The 25,581-nt window shown below is 42.6% G+C and overlaps 2 protein-coding genes across 4 annotated transcripts in view; one reads left to right on the plus strand and one right to left on the minus strand.

The window, feature by feature from the left end:
* Nucleotides 1-5,664, plus strand: part of ACSL4 (acyl-CoA synthetase long chain family member 4) — a 48,629-nt gene extending 42,965 nt beyond the window's left edge. For all 3 annotated transcript variants that reach the window (XM_074962493.1, XM_074962495.1, XM_074962496.1), the window contains exons 15-16: nt 430-587; nt 2,987-5,664. In XM_074962493.1, coding sequence (XP_074818594.1) covers nt 430-587; nt 2,987-3,144 — 316 coding nt within the window. In that variant the 3' untranslated portion in view covers nt 3,145-5,664. The remainder of the gene's footprint in view (nt 1-429; nt 588-2,986) is intronic.
* LOC141993236 (uncharacterized) overlaps nt 1-24,146 on the minus strand; it is a 53,347-nt gene extending 29,201 nt beyond the window's left edge. The window contains exons 1-2 of the mRNA XM_074962664.1: nt 24,037-24,146; nt 18,978-19,491 (exon numbers count right to left, since the gene is read on the minus strand). Of these exons, the coding sequence (XP_074818765.1) occupies nt 18,978-19,491; nt 24,037-24,146 (624 nt within the window). The remainder of the gene's footprint in view (nt 1-18,977; nt 19,492-24,036) is intronic.
* Between the last annotated feature and the right edge of the window lie 1,435 nt (nt 24,147-25,581).

The raw sequence follows: 25,581 nt of genomic DNA on the forward strand, positions 1-25,581 counted from the left end.
CTAAACATAAGTACAATCTATTGTTTATAGATGGCTTTGGCCTTCAGTCAAAATGCTACGGTGTTTATCTTGACACTTACGAGCCTGATCCAAGCATTTTCTGTGGGCTTTGGAAAAGTCCCTACCTTCCCTTAGTAGTAGATGGTGAGACTTTACTTGCACTCACTTGCTGGATACTGGATTTAGTAGAGACTCTGGACCATTCTATAACTTCTCTCTAGAGCAAAGTATGAGACTGATTGAACCCAGTCACTTACTAAAAAAGCTTCATGATAAAGGTTGAATAGTGTGGTGGGGGGAGGAGAGGAAGAAATTAGCTATATATCTGAAAGAACTGGGGAATATTTACTTAGACTCAAGTAAACTTTGACAGTCTGAAATTCTTCTTACTTCCCTGTTTTTTTTTCTTGTCCTTTCATCCTGTTTTAGTGATCAGTCTTATGTGATCAGTTTTGTGGTTCCTAATCAGAAGAAGCTGACTGTATTAGCTGAACAGAAGGGTGTCAAGGGAACGTGGGTAGAAATCTGTAACAATCCTATCATGGAAGCTGAGATATTGAAAGAGATTAAAGAGGTGGCAGATAAGAGTGAGTATAATTTAATTGTTTTGTATACTGTACTAAGCCAATTTCACATCTGTAGATATAGTCCTCTCACTCATGTTTTCTAACTTGCTGGGAAATCTGTGGAACATGTTACCTCTGGATGTAGTTGATAAGATTTGACTCTATTCAAAATTATCTGAATGAGTAGAGGAGCACACTTTCAGGCAATTTTCTTGTTCCTAAAGTAGGACACTGTGGGAATCCAGTCCAGTAAGTGTTACATGAATGATACAGCTGGTTTTAAAACATTCTGCTAATCCTTGTTGTAGTGCTGGATGAATGGCCAAAAGCTTTGGATTATGGCTGCTTTCTAACATAGCCTATGACGCCAAAGAAGCGTAGGGTGACTTTTCAAGGAACAAGGAAAATTGAGACTTTATGGCCGAACAGAAACACTAAAGATGGTATTGGGTTTTGTCTCAATTTGTTATTTTGGCAATAACCACACTAATAGAGTACACATTACATACTCTTCCATCACTTATTCCTACAAGATTAAAATAGACTGATTCTCATCAGGACAATAGGTTAAATAACATTTACAGTACAATTCTAAGAGGATGGTAGGCAGCTTTTGCATGAGTTGTTTTGTTAAATTTCCATGTGTCCCATTGAACTGGTGGAAAAACTTAACTCTATTATTGTGTTGCATGTAAATCATAAAATGTTTTCCACATAACTTTTTTTATTCTTGTTCCTCTAAGAGCTTGGCTTATAGAGAAAAATCCTTGACAGCACTAATGTTTTAGATAGAACTAAGGCCAAGATCTTTCCTTTGGCCTTCATTCCAAGGGAACATTAAACAAATCATCTTGGAATCACTTTTTAGCAGAACATTCTGTAGTTCAATCACAAAAAGGCATATATCTAAATGAAAACAAAACTATATTGCAACAACAGTCTAAAGTTAAAGCTATAAAGTTAGGTCATACAGCAGGAGCTATTCTTTGTTGCCACTGATTCTAATAATTGTACATTTGCTGCCATCTACTGGTTGTACTTGTGATAGCCTGTTTTGGAAATTCAGTTTTTAATTGGGGATTGGTGGCTTTATTTCATTTTCATTTTACTCTGTTTTGCTGAAGTATTAATATTATGAAGCCAATATCCTTTAGTGTTTGTTATTATGGTTAATTATGTTATGATAGTGCCTAAGGGCTACCTGAGATTGGAGCCCTATTATGCTAGGCCCTGTATAAACACAGAATAAGACCGTTCCCCCCCCCCCCCCCCAAAAAAAAAGAGTACATAATCTAAAAATGTTAAATGACTTTCAGCATTTCCATTGATTCACTTTCAAGGGTTCATAATTGGTCACTGTTGGCTGCAAGCAAGGATTTCTTATTTGAAGGAACTGACTTTTTTTAAGGGCCATGAGGACTTTTAAATGACACTAACAAAAGTAAGGAAATGCTTGCTCACTTTGTATGTTTGCTTATTTGGAACTCTTCTGATTTAACAACTTACTTACCCCATTTAGTCTATGCTGGTAATTTGTGTCTCCTCCCCCCTGAATATTTTTAAAAGACACACAACCAACAGATGAATTAGCATCTTTGTGCATGGACTGTACACTGGAAACAAGTATGTCCCCTAAAATGTTTAGTCATAACATGCAGAGGGGTCAGATTTTCAAAAGTGTGAACGCTGTGTTGTCTATAATGTGGGAGTGCACATGTGTATATGCACACATCCGTAGCTTATACTCTATTTTGGATTTGTGTGCACACACACTTTTAAAAGTTGTCAACTGTGTTCTACTAAAATATTCTACAAAACTGCACAGTAAATAAAAATAATTATATAACTTGGGTGGATCATCATATCCTATCACATGGTATGAGTACAATCTGTTTCATCCTTCTTTAATTGCTACTGTGAATAACAGTAATCATGGGCCTGATCACGTAATCCTTGCTCACAGCTACCTTCCTGATGCATGCTACAGCCACTTTTTTTTTTTTTTTTTTTAATACCCTATTGTGCCTAGACTACAGTCTCTTTTGAGGTAGGGACTCATTTGTTTTGCACTTTTCATCTAGCGTGCAACTTCGTTACTGCTTTGAGATTTTATTCTGTGATCCTCATTTGTTTGGCACTTTTTTATTTACAGTGCCAATCCGCTGGAGCTGTACCAAAGATAAATGCTATGGCATGTGTTACTAGAATAATAGCAAATACTAAGTATTACAGCCATAAGTTTGCATTTCTTTCTTCAGTGTGTCGATTCCGTGACTGTATTGATATGAAGTTATTCCACTATAGTACAGCAGACTATTGAATATAAATCCTATTCCTGTTGTATGTATGAAGTTGTATGAATCAGTGTTTTATCTGTGAATGTAATCATAAATGTGTTTTTGTTTTTATTACCCCTGCAGTGAAATTAGAGAGATTTGAAACACCAATCAAAGTACGGTTAAGCCCTGAACCATGGACCCCAGAGACTGGTCTAGTAACTGATGCTTTCAAATTGAAAAGGAAGGAATTAAAGAACCATTACCTCAATGATATCGAGCGAATGTATGGAGGCAAATAAACTTCTGAGCTACATTGACTAGAAAGTTGTGCAAAAAGTTCCTTCTCAGACCCTACAGAACAGAACTGAAGCCTCAGAATATTGAACATCCTTGTGTACTGAAGTTACAACAGGTAGTTCAGACAGTACACGAAATCAGTGAAGACCTCCCTAACCTGTAAAGCCGGGTCCTACGGGGAAAAAACACTTTGCTTATGGAACCAAACTTTCTAGCTGCTCGCAGAAAACACTTATCCACTTAAACTGTTTCATTTGATCACTTCCACCTTGGAGCTGGATGTGATCATGTGAAGCAGGGTGACTTGATAACCTGATTTCCACTGTTGCTTCTATATTCCAACTGCTTTCCCACCTGTTTTTCTCCAGTTCCCCTTACAAATATGAAAATGAGTTAAAATGGAAATCTGACCATTCCTGCATCAGAGAAAGGTACTTGGTGAGGGGAAAAAATAAACGTATTTAAGGTTTGCACTTCGTAATGCAAAAAGTGAAGATGAAGTAGGAAAACGTTAAATACAAAGCATTGCAGCTTTTGCAAAAGTATTGGTTTAATGTCTTATCTCAGGTCCTGTCCTAGATTAAATGAAAATAAATAGTTTAACTTGACACTGAGTGTTTATCAATGTTACCTAAAAGGCCAGTACAGATGCATAAAGCGCCTTTTATAATTTGAGTTCATGGAAGAGGGAAAGAAATCTGAGGTTGTTGCACTGCATTTAAGCCCAGTTCTAGATTCTGCTATGGCCCCTTTGTATTCAGAAGCTGTGAGCCAGAAGGTTAGCTTCAAATACCACCTCTTCACATCCTACCCCAGTTATATCCTGCATCGAGCTCAGGTCGACAAGATCCAAGAATTGGGCCCATTGATTAATACTCCATACTACAGAATTTGTTCAAGGCCACAGAATTACATGGCACTGACAGTAGACTGAATCTTCTGCACATCAGTTATACTGTGAATATTTTCAGTGCCTAAAAAGGAATATAAAATACTTACTGAAATAATAAGGGTGAACTGAAAAGCTTTTTAAAGATCAAACTAGTCAGAATTTTATTCTTCATGAGTGTTGTACGAACAACTTATCTCCAGTAGACTTTAAATGTTCTGAGATTTTTTTATACTTGCCAAGATGGCTTGCTTTTTTTTTTTTTAATTCAAAACAGCATTTTCAACTTTGACGCATAGATTTAAAAAAAAGACTCCCACTGCAAGAACTGTTGCTTGTTAGTGAGGTCACCAGCTAGCATATAGAACTGAGGTCTTAGACAAGTAAAGGCAGAACTGACATTCAGATCATTTTTGTCTTTAAACAGCCATGAACCTTTAAAGTCAACATTCTGTTATTGCTTTGAAATATTAGGCCCTGATCCTCCAAATGCTTAGTTACATGTGTAGCACTACTCTTATGAGTAAAGCTAAACACATGTAAGAATTTACAGGATCAGGGCCTAAACCATTTTGTATTAACTTATTAAAAAGTATTACTGTTCACCTTTTTAAATATGTCCGTCAAAACAAGCCACAGGTGGAAGCCAAGCATTTCCCATATTCTTCTTTTACCTACGCTTGATGAGCTTGGTCTCTGGTTAGGGATTTTTGTTCATTAAACTTGTTAAAAGAGGAGAAAATACTTGAGGTAGAACTTTGTCTTTCTGTTTGTGAAAATGTTTGTTTTAAAAACTGGAAACCGTAGAGGTGCTGAAGTGGGAAGGAGGCAAAATAATAGAATAATTTGTTTTGCCATTGAGTGTGTAACATCCTGTACTGTTTCTTCAAAATCGTTAGTTATCACTCTGGGCTCATGTATCTCTCCTAGCTGTTCCCACTTGAACCATAAATACTGTAAAAAGTGGAAGCTCTTGCAACTGTTCTACTTTGCACTTCTTTCTTAATCATTTTATATATGTTGCTTACATTTTGTACAGATGTGGCTCTCAACTGTGATATTATAACTTACTTTGATCTAAAGTATTTATAAAATAGATTTTTGTCTATTCATAATATTTAAATGTTGTGTATATGATGGTAAAAAGGAAAATTATCTGATATTGTCATTGTAAAGGGTGAAAGGTTTTATATGAAACATCTTCATTATATAGTGATTTTAAAAAACAATCAGGGCAAGATTTTCCTTCTGTGAGGTATGTGTGAATCCTTTTTTCCCAGCTCAACCAACTTTCAAAGTGAAAATAAATCATGGTTATGGATTCGTTAACTATAAGCTCTCGGACTGTCCTTTCCTCTGGGGACCAATTTATTTTTAAACTTTCAAGGAACTTTTTTTTATTTTTATTTTTTTACATGCATAACTCTAGTCAAACCATAACACTGCCAAGTGACTTTTGCTAGAATCCCTTGGGGATGGGGAGCAAATTGTGCATGAACTTTCAACAATCGTTAAAGGGGATCAGAAAAAGGCCTCTCTTCCTTATCTAAATACATAGACTTGTTTATGAATACAGGAAATACAGCCCATGTCAATAGTGCCTTTTCAGATTATTAGTCTTGGAGATGTTAGTTTTCTTTGTGTATTAAAATTATTCATTGTTAAAGAACTAAAATAGCTTTTGGACTACTTAAACACCACAAAAACTAATTAAACAAATGTAAAAAAATAGTTATGTGCACTTAGATCTGATGGCAGATCTTATGAACTGCTTTTTTAAGCACATATAATGTATTTATTGGGCCTCAGTTTTTCCCTCTATTGTACCCAGATGTTTTCATTGATGGATCATTATTTTCAGTGTGTATGAAAGTTAAAGTAATCTTTCACAGATGGAATACAGTTGAATTGGCTCTTGTTTGTCAAAGTGTTTGAGAGACTGCATTTTTGCACAACACGATCTTAGATCAGTTTTTAGATAAACTCTTTTACATATTGATCTAAACTGAATAGAGAGAAGTGGCCCATGCTCTCATGATGGGCAGAACAGGTATCTTAAATTTCAGAGAATTGCATCTTTTTACCTACATCCTTTTGATATCGAAGGAAGGGCTTGATCCTGCAAACACCTTTAGTGCTTTCAAGGGGACTATGCACAGTAGTACAAACTCCACAGGTATTAAGTATTTGCAGTGCATATTGTAAGAATTCTAAGAGGTGACTCACTCAGGAGGTTGGGGGATCTGCACTGACCCTTATGTGGCTTTAAGAAAGTAACTCCTATCTGTATGTAGGAAATATGGAAACATTGAGGGAAAAATCTTAGTACTGTACAGTATATATTTCTTACATTTAAGGAAAAAAGACTTCAAACACAGCAAATATTTACAATAAATCTCGACAGTTATAGAAACAAAGACAGTGTTGCATACAATACTTGCCCCTTAACAAGAACTTCATTTCTGTGACTGACTTACTGTTCATTGTACATAACCATGGAACTTAAGTTGCTTCTGGAAAAAATGTTTTAATATGCTGACTGAAAGTAGTACTGCAGATACAGAGAGGAGACAAATTATTCTGTTGGTGGATGATAGTTTTTCAAAAACATTTAGCAACTAACATTCAATACACCACTAACAAAACAAAACAAAAAAAAAAAAAAAAAAACACTACGCAGCTTTCATCAGCACAGATGGTTGTATTAACGTAGGGGCCTGGCTTCTCGTCCGACAAATATACTGAGCTGCAATGGAAGCTGGTCCATGTCAGCCACTTGCTAGATGTATAAAAAGGTTGGGAATGTTCAAGGTATGGGAAAGCTGGTTCAAATCAATCTCTAATAAGCCATCTCTGAATGATTGAGTGATTTGACAAAGACTGGATTAGAGGGGTTAAAATGATGTTGGTTAACAAAGCTACTCTATGAATTGATTACTTTAAAGCTCCTTTCTGTTAAGTACTATTTATATACTTTCCTTCCTGAGAGGCTTGAAGTGAAAGGTTGTAGAGCTGACTTCTCTCTTTTTTTAAAAAAAAAAAAAAAAAAAAAAAATTCTGTAGAAAACTGTCCATTTTTCATCACTTTCAAATTCCTAGACATTTTTCCAAACACCTCCATACGTGAATGATCATGCAAAGGGCAGACCTATTAAGATGATGTAGCTGCTTTAGATAGCAGAACCACACTAACTTTGGCTTTATTTTATTTTAGCGATATTTTTCTGTAGGATATTTAAAAATGCATTTAAAATATGACCTGGCTCACTAGATTAGTGTGAAAATGTATTTGGACTAAAAAAACCCCTTTAAAGTGGCAAAAAGAAAAGGAGTACTTGTGGCACCTTAGAGACTAACCAATTTATTTGAGCATGAGCTTTCGTGAGCTACAGCTCACTCCGATGAAGTGAGCTGTAGCTCACGAAAGCTCATGCTCAAATAAATTGGTTAGTCTCTAAGGTGCCACAAGTACTCCTTTTCTTTTTGCGAATACAGACTAACCCGGCTGCTACTCTGAAACCTTTAAGTGGATTTATATTTAAATTTCTTGAATACCATACAGATTAAACCAACCACATAGTAAAGAGGACTGGCTACATTTAATAAATATAGAGTTAAAACATCATTTTTGGTTACTCTGATTTGAAGAAATAAGCTGTGATAGAAATAGGGCCTTTTAGTTTTTTGAACTGTTCCATAAGTCTACCACTGGGAGTGAGATTTGATGCAAGAGTCAGGCCTCTGTTCAAAGACCACTTGGACATGACTAGTTACTGTTTGTTCCTGGTTTGGTGTCTTAAGCACAGAGGTGGTTTTGCAAGTAGTTCTTCCTAAAACACCTTCAGTTAAAAGTTTCCAGTTTGGTCACTATATTAAACTAAACTAGCATATTAGACATATCCAGATTAGCTTACTCTTAGAACATAGAGCTCTCTAAACATGAAAAAATTCCTCCCACAGCTAACATGGGCTCTATCTGTGCCTTTAAAGCAAATTTGTTCATTTCTCTGCCTGTTTCCCAATCTGTAAAACAAGTGTAGCCTTAATTTTTTACTAATGAGTATGGTGAAAATAAAGGGTGCCTGAATCTGAGGGCAGAGAGCCACAGGCATTCCATATACCTACTTGTGTATTTGTGCACGCTGTCAGTCTTAATGTGACCACAGCACATACAGTCTTCCTGAAAAACCAGGCATTGGCTAGTATACAGTACATGAAAGATGCAACAGGTTACAGAAGTACTATGTTATTTAAAGAGAAATTTTGTGAGATGTTCCTGTCTGATGGGAGCTGGGTATTCATTTTAATCTTGAGCTTCATTTTCTTGGTACCTCTGAATTCTCCCCTAGTAGGACTGTCTTCACGCAAGACTGGTCCTGAGGATCCCCATCCTTCTAAGCAGGGACCGGTATATTGCGCTTTAAATTCCCTAACACAGCCCTTCTAGCCAGCTGCAATGAGAAGGAAAGAGTAAATAATCTTCTCCAGTGCTGCCCATAGGGACCATTCTACATAGCAAAGTAAGTTTCTGGATCCCAAGGAGCATCTTTTCCACAATACTAGTGAGCATTTGGTTAAACTGTTAAGGCATATTTTATTTTTGTTGCCCATTTTACAATGTGTTACTGCAATAAACAAAGGTGCTAGTTTGGGTTTGAAGTGTATTATGAACAACACACACTGGCAATGCCCACTTCAGTCAATGGAAGTTGCTTGTAGTTTGTGAGAAGGCAAAATTTGATCTGAAATGCCTGCTAGCTCCCAGTGGGTTCAACGTCTGTTCCAGCAGAGAATTAAACACTGGCACAATTGAGCAAAAAAGGCTGGGGGGTGTGTGTTAGGGGGCTTGTTCCTTCACCCACTTATTTCCCTGGTCCTTCTCGCATGAACAGAGAGCAACAATACCCAAAGTCCAAAGGTGCAAACAATTCAATGTTTATTGGGGTGAACTTCCAGCAAGCATGATTCCAGTTTCCTTCCTTAGTATCCTCCTTCCCAGCTCTGACACCACAGAGCCATCCCTGTTCCCATTCCCCCCGCTTAGCAAAACATGATTCCAATTTCCCCACCCCCATTTCCTGATTCACTGCGGACTATAAAAACTTGAGTTCTGCTTAGCTATACCTTAACCAGGGCGCGGTGAGTTGTATTGGCCAGTGGTGCCCAGGCTCCCGCAATATTCAGGGCCCGGGGGCCCGGCTCCACCAATGTTTGGGGCCGGGTCTCTCCCCCGGCCCCACCTGCTGCCGCCATGCGCCTTCCCCAAGTGTCCCTGGCCCCACTTGCTGGCCCCGCTCGCCTCCCCCGGAGCCTGCAGCTCAACTCATGTTGACTCTGCTCCGCCGGCTCCCGGCATCAACTGCTCCCGCAGGGTCCTAGTGCCCCCGAACCACTAGTGGTAGGGCAGGCTGCCCTAACCCTGCCCTACTGCCCTAGCCCTGAGCCTCTCCAACCCCCCAAACCCCTCATCCCCAGCCAGAGCACTCATCCCCCCACACTCCTACCCTCTGCCCGAGCCCTCACCCCCCCCATACTCCTATCCTCTGCCCCAGCCCTGAGCCCCCTCCTGCATCATGAACCCCTCATCCCCAGCCCCACTCCACAGCCCTCACCCCTGCACTCCCTCCTATCCCCAAACTCCCTGCCCCTTCCCACACACCCCTCCCGCCCCCAAACACCCTCCCAGAGCCTGAATCCCTCACCCCCTCGTACACCTCCACTCCCAGCCCAGAACCCGCACCCCCCCCACCCCCTGCCCCAGCCCGGAGCCTGTACCCAGCACCCAAACTCCATCCCAGAGCCGGCACCCCAATCCCCACCCCCACCCAAACTCCCTCCCAGGACCTGCACCCCAGACCTTCTCCCCCCACCCAAACTCCCTCCCAGAGCCTTAGGCAGGTGGGGGGCAGAGTTGGGGAGGATTCTGGACACCACCAAAATTTTTACAAACCTGCCACCTTAACCAATCATTTTACTGAAATTTAATTAACCAATCCTAACATATTGTAACATGATTATTTAACCAATTATATCCCACCACCTTAATTGGTTTACACCCAGCAAAATTAATTATACAGCAGACAGAAACAATCACAGAACCAGACAGAGATTATACACACAAACAACAGGGAAATGGGGACTACAGTGATAGAACAACAAAGAAATGAGGATTTCACAACCTAGCTATTGATAAGTGAGTTCTTGCCAGACAGGATGCTATCAAACTAAGTTCTCTTTTACAACTTCTAGGCACTTCCCTTTCTCTAGAGGCGATAGGCATTTTCAGGACAGGATTGTATTCCTAACATCCCAATAGCATCTTATTTCAATGTGACCAGTTTGGAATGTGAGGATGTGACCGTTCACTTCCCAGCTTATGGCTGCCTCTGCTGCTTAGCCAAAGGCCTTAGCCTAAAACCAGGGCCTGAGACTGTCACAGTAAGAGAAGGCCCTTACACCGGCAGACAGTGATTTTGACTCTTTCTTTTATAACCTCTATAACTAGCTAAGTGATAAGAATACACCTAAATTCTTAGAGTATAGGCCTTTACAGACAGGCCTGAATATCTATATCCTAACAGGGAGGTAGATTGGCATAAAAATGTCTTTAAAAGGGGGGAGGGGCTGGTTAGCACGCTAGAAAGTGAAGGCACTAGTGCAGTAATGCTGGCAGTTTTGATAAAGGAAGAAGAGACCATCACAAACACTAAGCTGCTGTTTCTTTAAAAGTCGCTCATGACAAAAATGAGCCTTCTGGTTAGTTTCACAAGAACATACAGCTCATTCTATAAACATTTACTCTATTTAGATGCCTCAGGACTTTAGGTATGTGCTGGCAGGGAATTGTGCTTGGAAAGGAAAGAAACCAAAAACATGGCTTGATCCAACAGTCTCAGCCCAGAAAAGCAACTTAGATGTCGGACTGTGCTGAAAAAAATATAGAATATCAGGGACTCAGGAGGTCATCTAGTCCAACCCCCTGCTCAAAGCAGGACCAATCCCCAATTTTTGCCCCAGATCCCTAAATGGCCCCCTCAAGGATTGAACTCACAACCCTGACTTTAGCAGGCCAATGCTCAAAGCACTGAGCTATCCTCCTCCCTTTGCCAGGGTCTTAATGTTACACTATCCTAGTCTTTGGCTTACTTTAATTCCAGGTGACCATTGTAATGTGTAGAAAACAAGCTGCACTGATGTTTTGAGCTGGGGTGAGCACCACTGAACCCTCTGTATGCACTCAGCAGTGTTATTTATAGTTTGAGTATTGTAGCCTGCTGTGGAAAGCCTCATCTATGATACAGAAACATCTTTTTAATAAACCAACTATTTGAGCTAACAATGTTGTGTGGATGGGCATAACTTTATTTAAAAGGTTTCAGAGTAGCAGCCGTGTTAGTCAATTCATCCGATGAAGTGAGCTGTAGCTCACGAAAGCTTATGCTCAAATAAATTGGTTAGTCTCTAATGTGCCACAAGTACTCCTTTTCTTTTTGCGAATACAGACTAACACGGCTGCTACTCTGAAACCTGTCATTATGCAAGGCACTGAATTTAGCCGTATGGAGTGGAAATCTATCAACTTCATGAAAAAACTCATACAGATACAGACAGACATCATCTTCCTTTCCAAATGCAAACAGATGGACATCATACCAAAAGGACTGAAGGTAAAAAATCCATTACAATCTACATACCACACAAACTATGCTGACAGCTTGTGCCACACGCTCTCAAAGAAACAGCGGAACCACCTGATCAACATCCTCTACAGCAAACAGGGAAAGATTAATAAAAGCCACTGTATGCATCCGATGAAGTGAGCTGTAGCTCACAAAAGCTTATGCTCAAATAAATTTGTTAGTCTCTAAGGTGCCACAAGTACTCCTCTTCTTTATTTAAAAGCTTTTTTAAAAAAAAATTTCAACGTGGGATAGACAGAAAACTTTGGTCCAATTCACCAAGCCTTGCACCTTGTGTAGTCACATACACTAGTGCTAAGTGGATGTGAAATCACAGCCATTCTGAGATAGTAACATTTCTCACCTTGTGCTGATGCAAGTTACTATACAAGGTGCAGCACAATAGTGAATTGGGCCTCAAATTTTTAGGAGCAGTATTGTTAGTGGTGAGGACACCTCCGTTGCGCCAGGGTCTCAATTTTAAAAGACCAAATGTAAATGAGTCAACCTCTCTCTTTTGACAGAGAGCACAGACATTAAGGAGCCATTGGGTAGGAATAAGGTTGGCAGAACTGCCAGGAAGATCTTATAATGAAGTCTGTTCTGCAGGAACGGTCCAGAACTTAAAAGCTAGAAGATGGCAGGGCCATGTGGTGCTGCTTACACATAGAGCCTGGAAAAGTTCAGTGCCAGTGCCCCCTTTAGCTCCGCACAGACTTCTTTGTAGTTCCAGCTGCCTCAGAAGCATGGAGCGCGTTCTGCCTGCTGCGGGAGGGCAGATCCAGCATCTCCACCATTGCCTCTGAAGGAAACTGGCAAAATGCTTCAGGAGCAGTCCCAGCTGTGTGCTCCGGAGGTGTCAGGAATTGGCAGAGAGTCAGGCCAGCCAAAGAAGCTGCACAAAGGGAGAAGGGAAGGGAAGTGCAATGAAGAAACTTGGCTCTGTAAAGCAACACGCAACTTCCCACCTCCCCGAGGAGAAGGCGACATCTGTTGTATTTAGAAACAGTGGCAGTGTTAGTGTCTGATACTTTACTGCACTGTAGCCTCCATTTAGATAAGTAAGGACTTACACACCTGCTTGGGTAGGTGCTGAGGCACTAGGGCTGCCTGACTCTTATAACCCGTTCGCCAGATCGCAGGCACCGGTTCAGGGCCTAATCAGAGGTGATGGGTGTAGGAGCAGAGCCAGAGCTGCGTTGTGCTTGCTGCTAACCTTAACCACTGCAAGGCCCCTTTGTTCTAGTTGTTGTCTAGGGGAAGGGTGTGAAAATGGAAGGGGAGGTTCCATTGTTGGAGGTGGATCCTAATTTTTAGTTTATTTATTTTTAAAAATAAGTGCCTAGCACACTAGGAGGGCAAGTTTGAAAAAAACAACACAAAACTCCTTGCTTGCTGTTTATGGGTTCAGGACCATATTGACCCACTGACCCTCCTCCCCTAAGGCTATAAAATACCCCTTTCTGCTGGTACAGCACAAAGCATGTTGAGACCAGTACAGAGCTCTAAAATTTCCTGAACTATTCTCTCCAACCTTTTCTTCTCACAGACCAGGCTTTCCTCAGCCAACTTTAGCTCCAATTAACATAAAACATAAAAATGACTATAATGGGTCAGACCAATTGTCCATCTAGCCCAGTGTCCTGGTGCCAGATGCTTCAGAAGGAATGAACAGAACAGGGTAATTTCAATTGATTCATCCTGTCTAGTCCCAGCTTCTGCCATTCAGAGGTTTAGAGACTGGGATTACGCTTAATAACCAGCAATGGACCTATCCTCCATGAACTTATCTAGTTCTTTTTTGAACCCAGTTATACTTTTGGCCTTCACAACATCCTCTGGCAATGAGTTGTACGTTGTGTCAAGTACTTCCTTATGTTTGTTTTAAATCTGCGGCCTATTCATTTCATTGGGAAAACCCTGGTTTTGGTTTTATGTGATAGAGTAAATAATACTTCCTTATTCACTTTCTCTGCACCATTCATGACTTTATAGACCTCAGTTATATCCTGCCTTAATCTCTTTTCTAAACTGAACTGTCCCAGTCTTTTAAATCTCTCCTCATATGTAAGCTGTTCCATACCCCTAGTCATTTTTGTTGTCCTTCTCTCTACCTTCTCCAATTCTACTGTATCTTTTTTTTTACATTAGGCAACCAGAACTGCACATAGTATTCAAGGCGTAGGTGTACCATTGCTTTATATAGTGAGATTATGATATTTTCTGTCTTATTATCTATCCCTTTCCTAATGGTTACTAACATTGTTAGCTTTTTTTTTTTTTTAAACTGCTGCTGCACATCAAGCAGTTGTTTTCAGAGAACCATCCAAGATGACTCCAAAATCTTTCTTGAGTGGTAACAGCTAATTTAGACCCCACCATTTTGCATGTATCACTGGGATAATTTTTCAACATTGAATTTCATCTGCTATTTTATTGCCCAGTCACCCAGTTATGTAAGATCCATTTGTAGTGGATCTTACATAACTGGGTTATGGCAGTCGGTGTTAGACTTAATTATCTTGAGTAATTTTGTATCATCTGCAAATTTTGCCACCTCACCGTGCACCCCATTTCCAGACCATTTATGAATATACTGAATAACACATGTCCCAGTACAGATCCTTGGGGGACTCCCTCATTGACCTCTCTCATTGTGAAAACGGATTTTTTTTTTTTTAAATAGGTGTTACCTTAGCTATCCTCCAGTCATCTGCTACAGAGGCTGATTTAAGCGATAGGTTACATACCACAGTTGTTAGTTCTTCAATTTCACATTGGAGTTCCTTCAGAACTCTTGAGTGAATGCCAACTGGCCCTAGTGACTTATTACTGTTTAATTATCAATTTGTTTCAAAACCTCTTCTACTGACACCTCAATCTGGGACAGTCCCTGAGATTTGTCACCTAAAAAGAATGGCTCAGATGTGGGAATCTCCTTCACGTCCTCTGCAGTGAAAAGCAATGCGAAGAATTCATTTAGCTTCTCCACAATGGCCTTCTCTTCCTTGAGTGCTCCTTTAGCACCTTAATCATCTAGTGGCCCCACTGATTGTTTGGTAGGCTTCCTGCTTCTGATGTATTTTAAAAAAAAAAATGTTTTCGTATCTTCTGCTCTTCAAATTCTTTTTTGGCCTGCATTATACTTTCACAATTGACTTGACAGAGTTTATGCTCCTTTCTATTTTCCTCAGTAAGATTTGACTTCCAATTTTTAAACAATGTCCTTTTGCCTCTGCCTCTTTTACTCAATTGTTTAGCCACTGCTCAGGTTCCCTGTGCCTGCCCAGCTCTTTGCAACTGCTTGCTTGCCCACTTTTCCCTCTGCCTCCGCTGCCCTGCAACCACTGTGCTCTAGGGGCTTGTTTACACAGGGAAATTTACAGGCATAGCTTGTCCAGAATAACTACTCTGCTATAGCCATGGAGATAAGGTCTCATATGCCCACTGCTTAACCAAGATTTGGACTTTGCACAAAAAGAGTTGACTGAGCACACTGATGAGAACTCATGTTTAACAAACATATTGAGAACTACCTAATCAAACAGGTTTTAGCGGGCTGGGTTCTGCATTTTTACAGCAACCTGCTTTGCAGTAAAATGATCCTGTCTTGCCACTTAAGGAAGCCTCCAGCTTGGATCTACATTTACACTAGACACTAAACAATCTTTGCTAATTAAAATGGAGCTTCCCATAAAAGCAAGTAAAGAAACCAGATGGTGTCAAGTTCATATTTGCCCAAGCAAGGAGTGTAAGAGGAATGGTTATACAATATGGCTCAGTTGTCACACCCTATTGAGGAGTGTGCCCCAGAGTGGCACTAACCTAAATAGCTGATCTGCCCACTGGATGGATTTTTCTTTCCTATGGAGCAAGGCTGTGTGTTTAAGTGAAGCTTGGATAGGTAGACATTAGAGTTGCGTGACTAAGGAGGAGGGATTTCCCCATTTCAAATACTGGTAGGGTGACCATATGTCCCATTTTGGCCGGGACAGTCCCTTTTTTAAGCCCTGTCCCAGCCGTCCCAACTTCTTTGGCAAAAATGGGCATTTGTCCCATTTTCTCTTGCCAACTTGATCAGTTGGCACGAGCAAACAGGACAAATGCCCACTTCTGTCAAAAAAGTGGGGTGCGGTGCAGAGAAATATGTGGGGGGGAACAAGCAGCTATGCCAGCCCCCCTCAGGAGGGAGGCAGGCCTCGGGCAGGGGGGGAGACAGGGCTCAGTTGAGCAGCGATCCCAGCCATGCGGGGGGTGGGGGAGGTGGGCAGGCAGGGCTTGGGCAAGCAGCTCAGCCAGCCAGCCCCACACTATGTCCCATTTTTCCTTTTTGGAAATATGGTCACTCTAAATACTGGCCTTTTTTTCCTTTTTCCAAAGAAGAAAACCACAGAACCATTATTATTGAAAGTCTTATAGCAGTGCCTAGTTTGCCCAATAGGTATCAGAGGCCCACCCATGGTAGAAAAGGAAGTGTGTTAGCATCTGAGCTACCTAAATTGTTTGGCACCAGGCTTGAGAATGGATGGTTCAATAAGTCAGTAAAATCGCGGCAATTTGGAATGGAAAAAAAGCCCCAAGGCCATCTAGTCCACTCCCTGCCAGGATAGGATTGCTTCCCCTCCATCCACCACTGTGTTTCGACGGCTTTTTCAAAAAGACTTGATACAACATTACTGCCCATAGGTTAATCCAAAAGTTCAGGCCTCACCACTATCAAGTCTGGTCTAATAATATTCAGCTTCTGTTCTTCTTTTCTTATATCAATCAAGTTAGTTCTAGATCTAGCCCCTTGAAAAGACACAGCCTGAAAAAGCTCCTTTGTAGTCTCATGAAGAAAAGTAACTTGTTTTTTTAAAAGGCAAAGCTAATGAGACTGGTCAGAGAAAATGCTGAACTTTGCCTTGCATCTCCTCAAATGAATCTCAGACCTTGTTTTTCAAGTCACGATACAGAATGCATCTACTAGTAGACACCATTAGCCTTTTGCTCTCCAAATTGTTACTCTTCTAAACTGAGCAGTCCCCCACTTTAACAATATCTTGCTACAGGAGTCTGGCAGAACCATGCTATTGAACATTTTATTCATCCAATATACCTTACAGACATTAATTAATTAATCCTCAGAATTCAGTCTGAGGGAGGCAAAGTATTGTTATCCCCATTTTACAATGGGCACACTGAAACACAAAAGAACTTCTACAACAGGGGTGGGCGAACTTTTTGGGCCAAGCGCCACATCTGAGTCTGGAAATTGTATGCCGGGCCGGGGCAGGGGGTTGGGGTGCGGGAGCGAGTGCAGGATGTGGAAGTGGGTGCGGTGTGCAGGAATGGGCTCAGGGCAAGGGATTGGGGCAGAGGAGGGGTGCAGGGTGCAGCAGGGGGCTCAGGGCAGGGGGTTGGGGTGCAGGAGGGGTGTGAGGTACAGGCAGGGAGTTGGGGGGCAGGGTACAGGAGGGGTTCGGGATCCGGCCCGGCGCCGCTTACCTAAAGCGGCTCTGGGGTGGTAGCGGTGCACACCAGGGCCAGGGCAGGCTCCCTGCCTGCCTGCGCTGGCCCCACGTCACGCCACTCTGGGAAGCGGTTGCACGGCCCCTGGGGGCAGCACCACAGGGCTCTGCATGCTGCCCTTGCCACACCTCCAGGTACCTTCCCCGAAGCTCCCATTGGCCATGGTTCCCTGTTCCTGGCCAATGGGAGCTGGGGGGGAGGGGGGCGGTGCCTGGAGGCAATGGCAATGCATGGAGCCCTCTGCCCCTCCTGGGCCCCAGGGATGTGGTGCCGGCCACTTCTGAGAGCTGTGCAGGGCCTGCAGCACCATGGGGGGCAATCCTGTGGGCTGGATCCAAAGCCCTGACAAGCCAGATCCAGCCCACGGGCCGTAGTTTGCCCACCCCTGTTCTACATTAAGGAAACTTACTCCAGCACAACTACATAAATGTAGTTACAACAGGGCAGATCCCAAATGTAGGTGGGCTACCCAGGTGCATCTTAATCCATTTCACTTTTAATTTTCACATGGGGACGGTTCTTCTACCTCCCTGATTCCCTGACTGACACATGCCACTGCCTCCCTCACCAACACATGCACTAGATATAAAAAACACGACTAAATTTAAGTAGCATGGGGAAATGCTTCTACTACTGATGACTGACCCTCTTCCCATAAGGTGCAGAGCATCAACTTCTATAAGTGGTTAACAGTGTCCTAGATGGAAGGTGCTAGTTCCCCGGCAGGGGCAGCCCCTTTATTACTACTCTCATAAAAAGCAGCCCACTGTCCTTTTGCTGGAAGTTCAATGGTAGGAATAATCCCAGAGTAAAGTTGCAAATCAGAGTTCAGTTTTTACAGCCAACCGCAGGTACAAAGGGGTTTCTAAGTCCCTAACTACACCTTCTTAAACTGGACACCCTGAGAACTCTGAGTCTCTCTAAAACCGTGAGTCTCTCTCTCTTTAGGCAGCCAGATGCTCTCATCATTTTAGCTGCGATTTCCCCATTTAACCTTGAAATACGCAACATTTTATCCCTTCGCCTGCCAGATTAAAGGTAAAGGGCCCCTTAATCTAGCCAACAGAAACTAGTGGCTGAAAGATGAAGTCAGCGAAATTCAAACTGGCAATAAAATTCAGCTACTTAACGCTGAGTGAGGGTAATTAACCATGGGAACAGATCAGGGAGGGATGTAGCAAATTCTCCACCTCGGAGAGGCTTTAAATCAAGCTGGGAAGTCTCTCGCTGAGATACGCTTCAACCCCGCACGAATCCTTGGTCCAACGCCGTGCCTATGCTGCACAGGTCAGACTGGGGAAACATTGCGGTCCCTTGACGATCTCCCTCTGCTAGGGCGGCTGAAAAGCATAGTTCTGTTTCCGGGACATAAACAAGGCTTAGGGCAGCGGCTCTGCCCCCCCGGCTGCCGGGAACATCTCCACTTATGGAGCAGAAGAGCCCCGCGGTGGGCGGGGGAAGCTGGCTTAAAGCCTCCCCGCAGCACAAAGCGGCCAGGCGCCGCGGCAGGAGGCGAAGCGCCGCGTCCAGCCGGCTGCAGACTCCCTCCGGGGCCGCGTTCATTGCGGGGAAGCCGGGCTGGGCGGCCAGCCCCGGCGGGACCCCGCCTGCAGAGCCCCCCCCCCGGCTGCCCCTCGCCATGAACTGCAGCGAGGCGCTGCGCCTGCGGAGCCTGCTCAGCCACCTGCTGCGGCAGCTGCCCGGCGGGGCCAACGCCAGCCGCGGGGCCGCCGCGCCGGCGGGGGACGACGCCTACCTCTACATCCTGCTCATCATGATCTTCTACGGCTGCCTGGCGGGCGGGCTGATCCTGGCCTACACCCGCTCCCGCAAGCGCGAGTCCAAGCACGACCCCTACCACCTCTACATCGAGCGCGACTGGAGCGGGCGGCCCGAGGGCGCCGACCAGCCGCTGTGAGCCCCGGGGCGGGCCGCGGAGCGAGCTCAGGGGCTCGCGCCCAGACCCTACCGGCGAGCGGCTGGGCAGGGTGATGGCCCGCAGCCGGGCTGCTCGCCAGAGAGCGGCCACGGGCCCCCGTCCCCGGGGAGAAGGCGGGGGCCCCGGGAACAAGAAAACCCACTTGAGCCTGAGGTAACCTGAGACGCCCCCGCTTCCGCGCCCCAGCGAGCCGGAGTGAGCGCGCCCGCCCGGAGCGCCTGGGCCAGGCGTGCGGTGAAAACGGCGCCCCCTGCCGGCAGCGCTCGCCGCTAAAGCCAGCCAGCCGGACCCAGCCTGACTCCAAACAAAGGCAACCTCGAGACTCCTTTTGCTTGAGAGGCGAAAGGGCAAATAACGCGAACAGACGTCGATGAAGAGGGGTTTAGGTTTTAAACATTGTTTTCAGAACTGGTATTTTCTGTAAGGAAGGACGTCTCAAAAGATCTAGACGGTATCTCTGGGAGAGCAAAGCTGAGGGCACACACAGGGATCGCCCTGAGCAGCCATTCACAGAATGTCGGGGTGGAAGGGACCTCAGGAGGTCATCTAGTCCAACCCCCGGCCCAGAGCAGGACCAATCCCCAACTAAATCATCCCAGCCAGGGCTTTGCCAAGCTTGACCTTAAAAACCTCTAAGGAAGGAGATTCCACCACCTCCCTAGGTAACCCATTCCAGTGCTTCATCACCCTCCTAGTGAAAGTTTTTCCTAACATCCAACCTAAACCTCCCCCAATTCCACATAAATTAGATCAAAAGGCAAGATACAAATAAAAGGACAATTTTCCAAAGCACTAATGGGAGTTAGGTGTCCAATGCCAGTCGACTTTCTGATTTCCCTGGGATCCATTTGTGTAACCTCATTCCAAGAAACTGATTAGCTTTTTTACTGTCACCAATGACAGGTCAGAGATGAGACCCAAACCTGCCATGAGCTCTGTGCAGGCCAGTCCCTGTGTCCACCCAGGGTTCATTACAGGATGGGGGGCTAAGGCGGGAAGCAGAATTTTTTTCTGAACTTCTCCTTTTATTTGAACTTAATCAGTCCAAATCTCAACTATACTTAACTATATTTGAGTTTCAGATGTATTTAACATTCTTCAATAGAGACATTACTACAAGCTATGTACCTAGGTGAACAGGAAGAAATCAAAATTGGCAAGTGTTTTGGCTAAACATCAAATTAAATTTGGCCCAAAACAAAGTATCTGAAATTCAGCTCAACTCCAGTAAGAACCTTTTACGTAATGAACTACTCTGTGGGAATTAAGCCTTTGTCAACATTGTATACATCACCAAGTAGCTACTGAGATGAAAAAAACAGATTGTGTAATGCAAAAGGTTTATCTTGTAACATGGTTGTCCTTTAACAATTGGGACTGAATTGCATTCATTTTTTACTATATTTATTTTGGTTAGTGTATCTCTAGATATTTTTCTTTTGCTCAAATGTTTTCAAGCATTATATAGGATAAGGTATGTCTCTTTAGATGGGCTAGTCATATTCAGTTTTATCTGAACTAAAAATGCTGTTACTGCAAAATTGCTTTGATCAATTTTTAAATGCAACTGTTTCTAAAGAAACTCACAATAACTTAAATTACATGAAAATTATCTGTTTCTTTGTAACATCTACCCCTATAACACTATGATGAAAAGACTTAAGTGCATTAAGACTGCATACAGCATTTTTTAAAAAAATATAGCAAATGAGGCCTGTCCCTCTGTGACATTCCCCAGGGTACAATCTGGATTGTTGAACAGCTGCATTCCTTTGAAAATCCAACTTGGGGTGCCTTTTATACCACTCTGCTGTAAAAACATCTACACCTGGACTGTTCACACACAGCCGCTAGCATGCAAAATCACTCCCAGCTACGTTACATAAATGCTCTGCCAGCCACTCATGAATTATGTACAGGGAAACACCAGCAAATTCCCAATTCCAGCCCTGTCCCCCAGAAATGTGCCGCTTGTATTGCCCAGCATCTGCTGCACAAAGCAAGCTCATAGAAAGTCTGTCATTTTATCAAAGGAAAATGATATGCACAGGTGCTGTTATCTCAAGTGGGGGTTCCTAAACACTTCAGTCCAAACTCACATTGGCTTAGACAAAACAAGTTTATTAACTACAGAAAGATAGATTTTAAGTGACTACAAGTAACAAGGCATAAAAGTCAGAACTGGTTACAAAAGAAATACAAGATAAAATGCAACTGACATCTAATTTAAACTAAAATGGATTCAGAGCAAATGTGTCTCTCTCACTGACATGCTATAAAGAGGCTGGATTTCCTTCCAGCCAGGACTACCCCAAGCAATTCAGTATGTCCTTCTATTGTTCTTCAGATGTTGATAATGTAGCCATCAGAGATAAACAGAGGAGCAGAATAAAGTGTTTTCACCCCTTTTATAATTCAGTCCTTTGTTCTAGAAAGATCTTCAATTTCCAGCTGAGTCATCTGGTGACAGCCTGTCTCTTGTGGACTTGAGCTTTAGGCCATCCCTGTGATGGAATGTAAATTTCTTGTTCACTTTCTCCCACTGCTGAAGAATGTTCACTTAACTAGGTGATAGCCTTGTTGTCTCTGAGGAACTGGTTTTTGGGTGTTCCCCAGAATAACATCATATTTCAGTAACAATCATCCGATGAAGTGAGCTGTAGCACACAAAAGCTTATGCTCAAATAAATTTGTTAGTCTCTAAGGTGCCACAAGTCCTCCTTTTCTTTTTGCAGATACAGACTAACACGGCTGCTGCTCTGAAACCAATCATACAGTAGACTCTTATGACTTTACATATAGTGTTGCTACACTTTACCAGGATAATAATAATCAGCAGATTATGACTTTTCAGACGATACCACACAAGGTATACTTTGTACAATATATATTGTAACCTTGTAACAGTGATCATAGTGGCCTACCCTGTCACACCCTCCCTATGCTATGACTTCAACAGCTCAAATAAAGTCTACAACACCAAGTCTGCAGCTCCTAGCAAAGCCTGGTGCTTCTGTGATCCAAATCTTTCCCTATAAATCTTACAACAATGCATGGACTGGGAGTGAGAGAGAGTACACACAAGAGAACCTAACCCGAGGAGAGGAGTTTGGAGCGCACAGAGGAAAATTAGGACCCTGGAACAAAAGTTGTATGTACTGAAGTCCAAATGGTTGCAGGAGTCTATATCTATGTTAGAATTCAGACAGCAGCCTGACTTATGCTGATAATATACTACTTGTGTTTTTGTAACAAAACCAAGGAAATTCCCCAGTCACTTTGATAACTTACAATAAAGTTAGTTACAAAAATGTAATTCCAAGAATATGTTAATTAATAAAACCTAAGTCTTAAAGTGTGGAAATAAAGGTAGATACAGATTCTAATACAAAACAAGTTCTCTAACTAACCTAGATATGCAAAAATTTACATTGGGCATTCCAACCACATCAACTCCATCCTTTGTTTATTGTTTTTTTCTGTAAGACAGTTAAATTGTTTAACTGATAGACTATTAAAGTGCCCTTATTAATTTTATGTTTAGTGTATTATGGGAGCTTTGCCATTGACTTCAGTAGAGCCAGGATTTAATCTTCTGTACTTAACATAGAAGATACACTGTAGGAAATTGTGCCTTATGTAACACAGCAGTTTTGATACATAAAACAGTGTTGTGTGTGTATGATGTCTGCATATTTCAATAATTAAAATGTTAGTATTCTGCAGCAAAATGTGTGTGCAACATATCTTGAAATTACTATTTATATAGGTTTAAAACAAATAAAAGGAAGTTTTTCTTCACACAGTGCACAGTCAACCTGTGGAACTCCATGCCTGAGGAGGTTGTGAAGGCTAGGACTATAACAGGGTTTAAAAGAGAACTGGATAAATTCATGGAGGTTAAGTCCATTAATGACTATTAGCCAGGATGGGTAAGGAATGGTGTCCCTAGCCTCTATTTGTCAGAGGGTGGAGATGGATGGCAGGAGAGAGATCACTAGATCATTACCTGTTAGGTTCACTCCCTCTGGGACACCTGGCATTGGCCACTGTCAGTTGACAGGATACTGGGCTGGATAGACCTTTGGTCTGACCCAGTATGGCCATTCTTATGTTCTAAGACAATTACTGTAGTTATTAGTACTCTGTTATATACTTGTTGAAGTTGAAGTTATATACTTGTTGAAATAAGAGTTAAGTCTTTAGCTTTCTTTCTGTAACAAACTAAACAATTCTTGGTAATATGTCTTTGTGGTCCGAGACAGTTATGCAACTGTTTGTGTTGCCAGCGCTGGAGGGGGATATTTACAGCCAACCCAACCAACAAAGTTTACACTGAATTATTTTCAATCAGATGAAAATGTATTTAATAAATATTAGGCTTGTAAAGCAGTGATTTGGAGAGAAAAGAGGGTCCCAAACTACCTGATAATGGCACTTTAATATTTGTAAAGAGCTATCAGTGCTATTATTATTCATAGGTTTTAAGGCCAGAAGGAACCATTATTTATCATCTACTCTGTCCTCCTGTGTAAGTCAGCCCACAACTTCAGGGTGAACTAGACTGGTTGTCTTTCTAAAAAGATACGCTGTATCTCAACTGACTTCTACCAAGATCGACACATCGTTTCCTTGGCTGCATTAGGGTCTTGTTGGAGGGATGCTTTGAAAACTTGATTACCGAAGAAAAGAAGCTACACAACTGAAAATAAGTTATATTATTTCCCTGACAGGACTCATAGTGATAATCTCTAAGCAAGACCAGTTTGTATTTCCTATGCCTACAAACTACCTAGCACCTGGTTAATTGGCATGGCCCTGCTGCCACCCCACATCACAGAACAAGTAGCATTAATTCTCAAAGATTGTAACTCACTTTGTGTTATGAATGCTGAGCAGTTTAATATTTAAGGAGATATAGAACCCAACTATGACTGAAGATGGAAATAGGTATTTGGGTTGTCTTTTGCTGTTTTCCTGCTCCATGCATGCACTGTGCTGTATTTCTGGGTGTTGTAGCCCTTACTCCGTTCTTATCCATAAATCATCAACAATCAAAGCGGAAGACAGATATGTAGGCACATTGGGGAAGAAATTCATGGAATGAGTTAGGTTCCATGACTAACAAAAAATACTATCGAAATGCCCCATGGTGCAGTTGGTCAGTGTCAGCTCCTGCATGGTGCTGGGTATCCTCAGTTCCTGAGTTTCAGTAAGGTTGATCTACATCTGATTCAGTGGGAGATGGGAAAGCTTAGCACTCAGGAGGATCAGACTGGAATGCTTGGCCCAACCATGCTTTCTTGAATGGGGGTGCACACAATAAATACTTCACAAAACTTTTTTGAAAAGCCAACATTGACCCCTGTCGCACTGGGCCTCCTAAATCAATTCCATTTTCTTGTGGGTGACGGGGGAAAAAAAAGAAGAGTTCATAGTGTAACCACATAGTTAAACATTTCATTTAGATGAATAGAAATGTTAGAATAGCCTCCCGTAGAGTCACCAAGACTTTAAACTGTTTGTATGACACAGGATCATCCATCCATTCATTCACTTTGGAGTAATAGCAGGGTTTTTTTAAAGATTTAATTATGTGGTTTGCACATTAGAATTTAAACTTGTTTTTTTCTAGCATAGTCTGTTTCAATGAATATACACAGCAAAATATGAAGTATTTAACTATGGAATCTCTATTTAAGACAGGATTTGGTGCCTGGTGATTCAGTAGGCTAGAAGGACTGATTTGGTGGGTCTCAATCCCATACCAAGCAGCCAAACTTTCACATCACAAAAACCCCTGAGACATTTGACGCTGACTGGCAGCCTCAGCAGGATCACATGAATCATAGAGACAAATGCTCTGTAGACCTTGAAATGGTGTTTGCTTGATAACTTCAATATCTGGGGCAATATACTGCAATCCTACAAGCTTCTCCCTCACTATTGTGTCAAGGTGTCTAAATTACATCGCAACAGGACCATCATTGTGGGGTGAGACAATAGTTCATTCCCTGTTGTTAGGGCTCCATGATTTCTGCAACAGCCAGCGTGGCTAACCCCAGAGCCGCCCAAGCAGCTGCCCCCACAGCCAACTGCACCGGCCATTTCTGAGCTGCCCCGGGTGCCAGATGTACCAGCCACTGCTTGGGCAGCTGGCCCCGGACTGCCTGAACAGTGACCGGTGCAGCCGGTCCCAGGGGCAGCAGGAGCAGCTGCAGCTCGGCGACCCCTGGCATCGGTCCCAGCGGCAGCTGGGTTGCGACCCCCGGCAGCTGGTGCTGCTCCCTCTCCTCCAGAGCAACAGCACCTAGCTGTGCCCCATCCCAGAGCATTGGCTCCCTCCAGGGCCCCCCCAGTAGCACCTAGCTAAATATTTTGGGACTCATTCAACTATTAAAGGGTCTGAATTACTGTTTTG

The sequence above is a fragment of the Natator depressus genome, chromosome 9 (assembly GCF_965152275.1).
Source record: "Natator depressus isolate rNatDep1 chromosome 9, rNatDep2.hap1, whole genome shotgun sequence".
Taxonomy (NCBI): Eukaryota; Metazoa; Chordata; order Testudines; family Cheloniidae; genus Natator; species Natator depressus.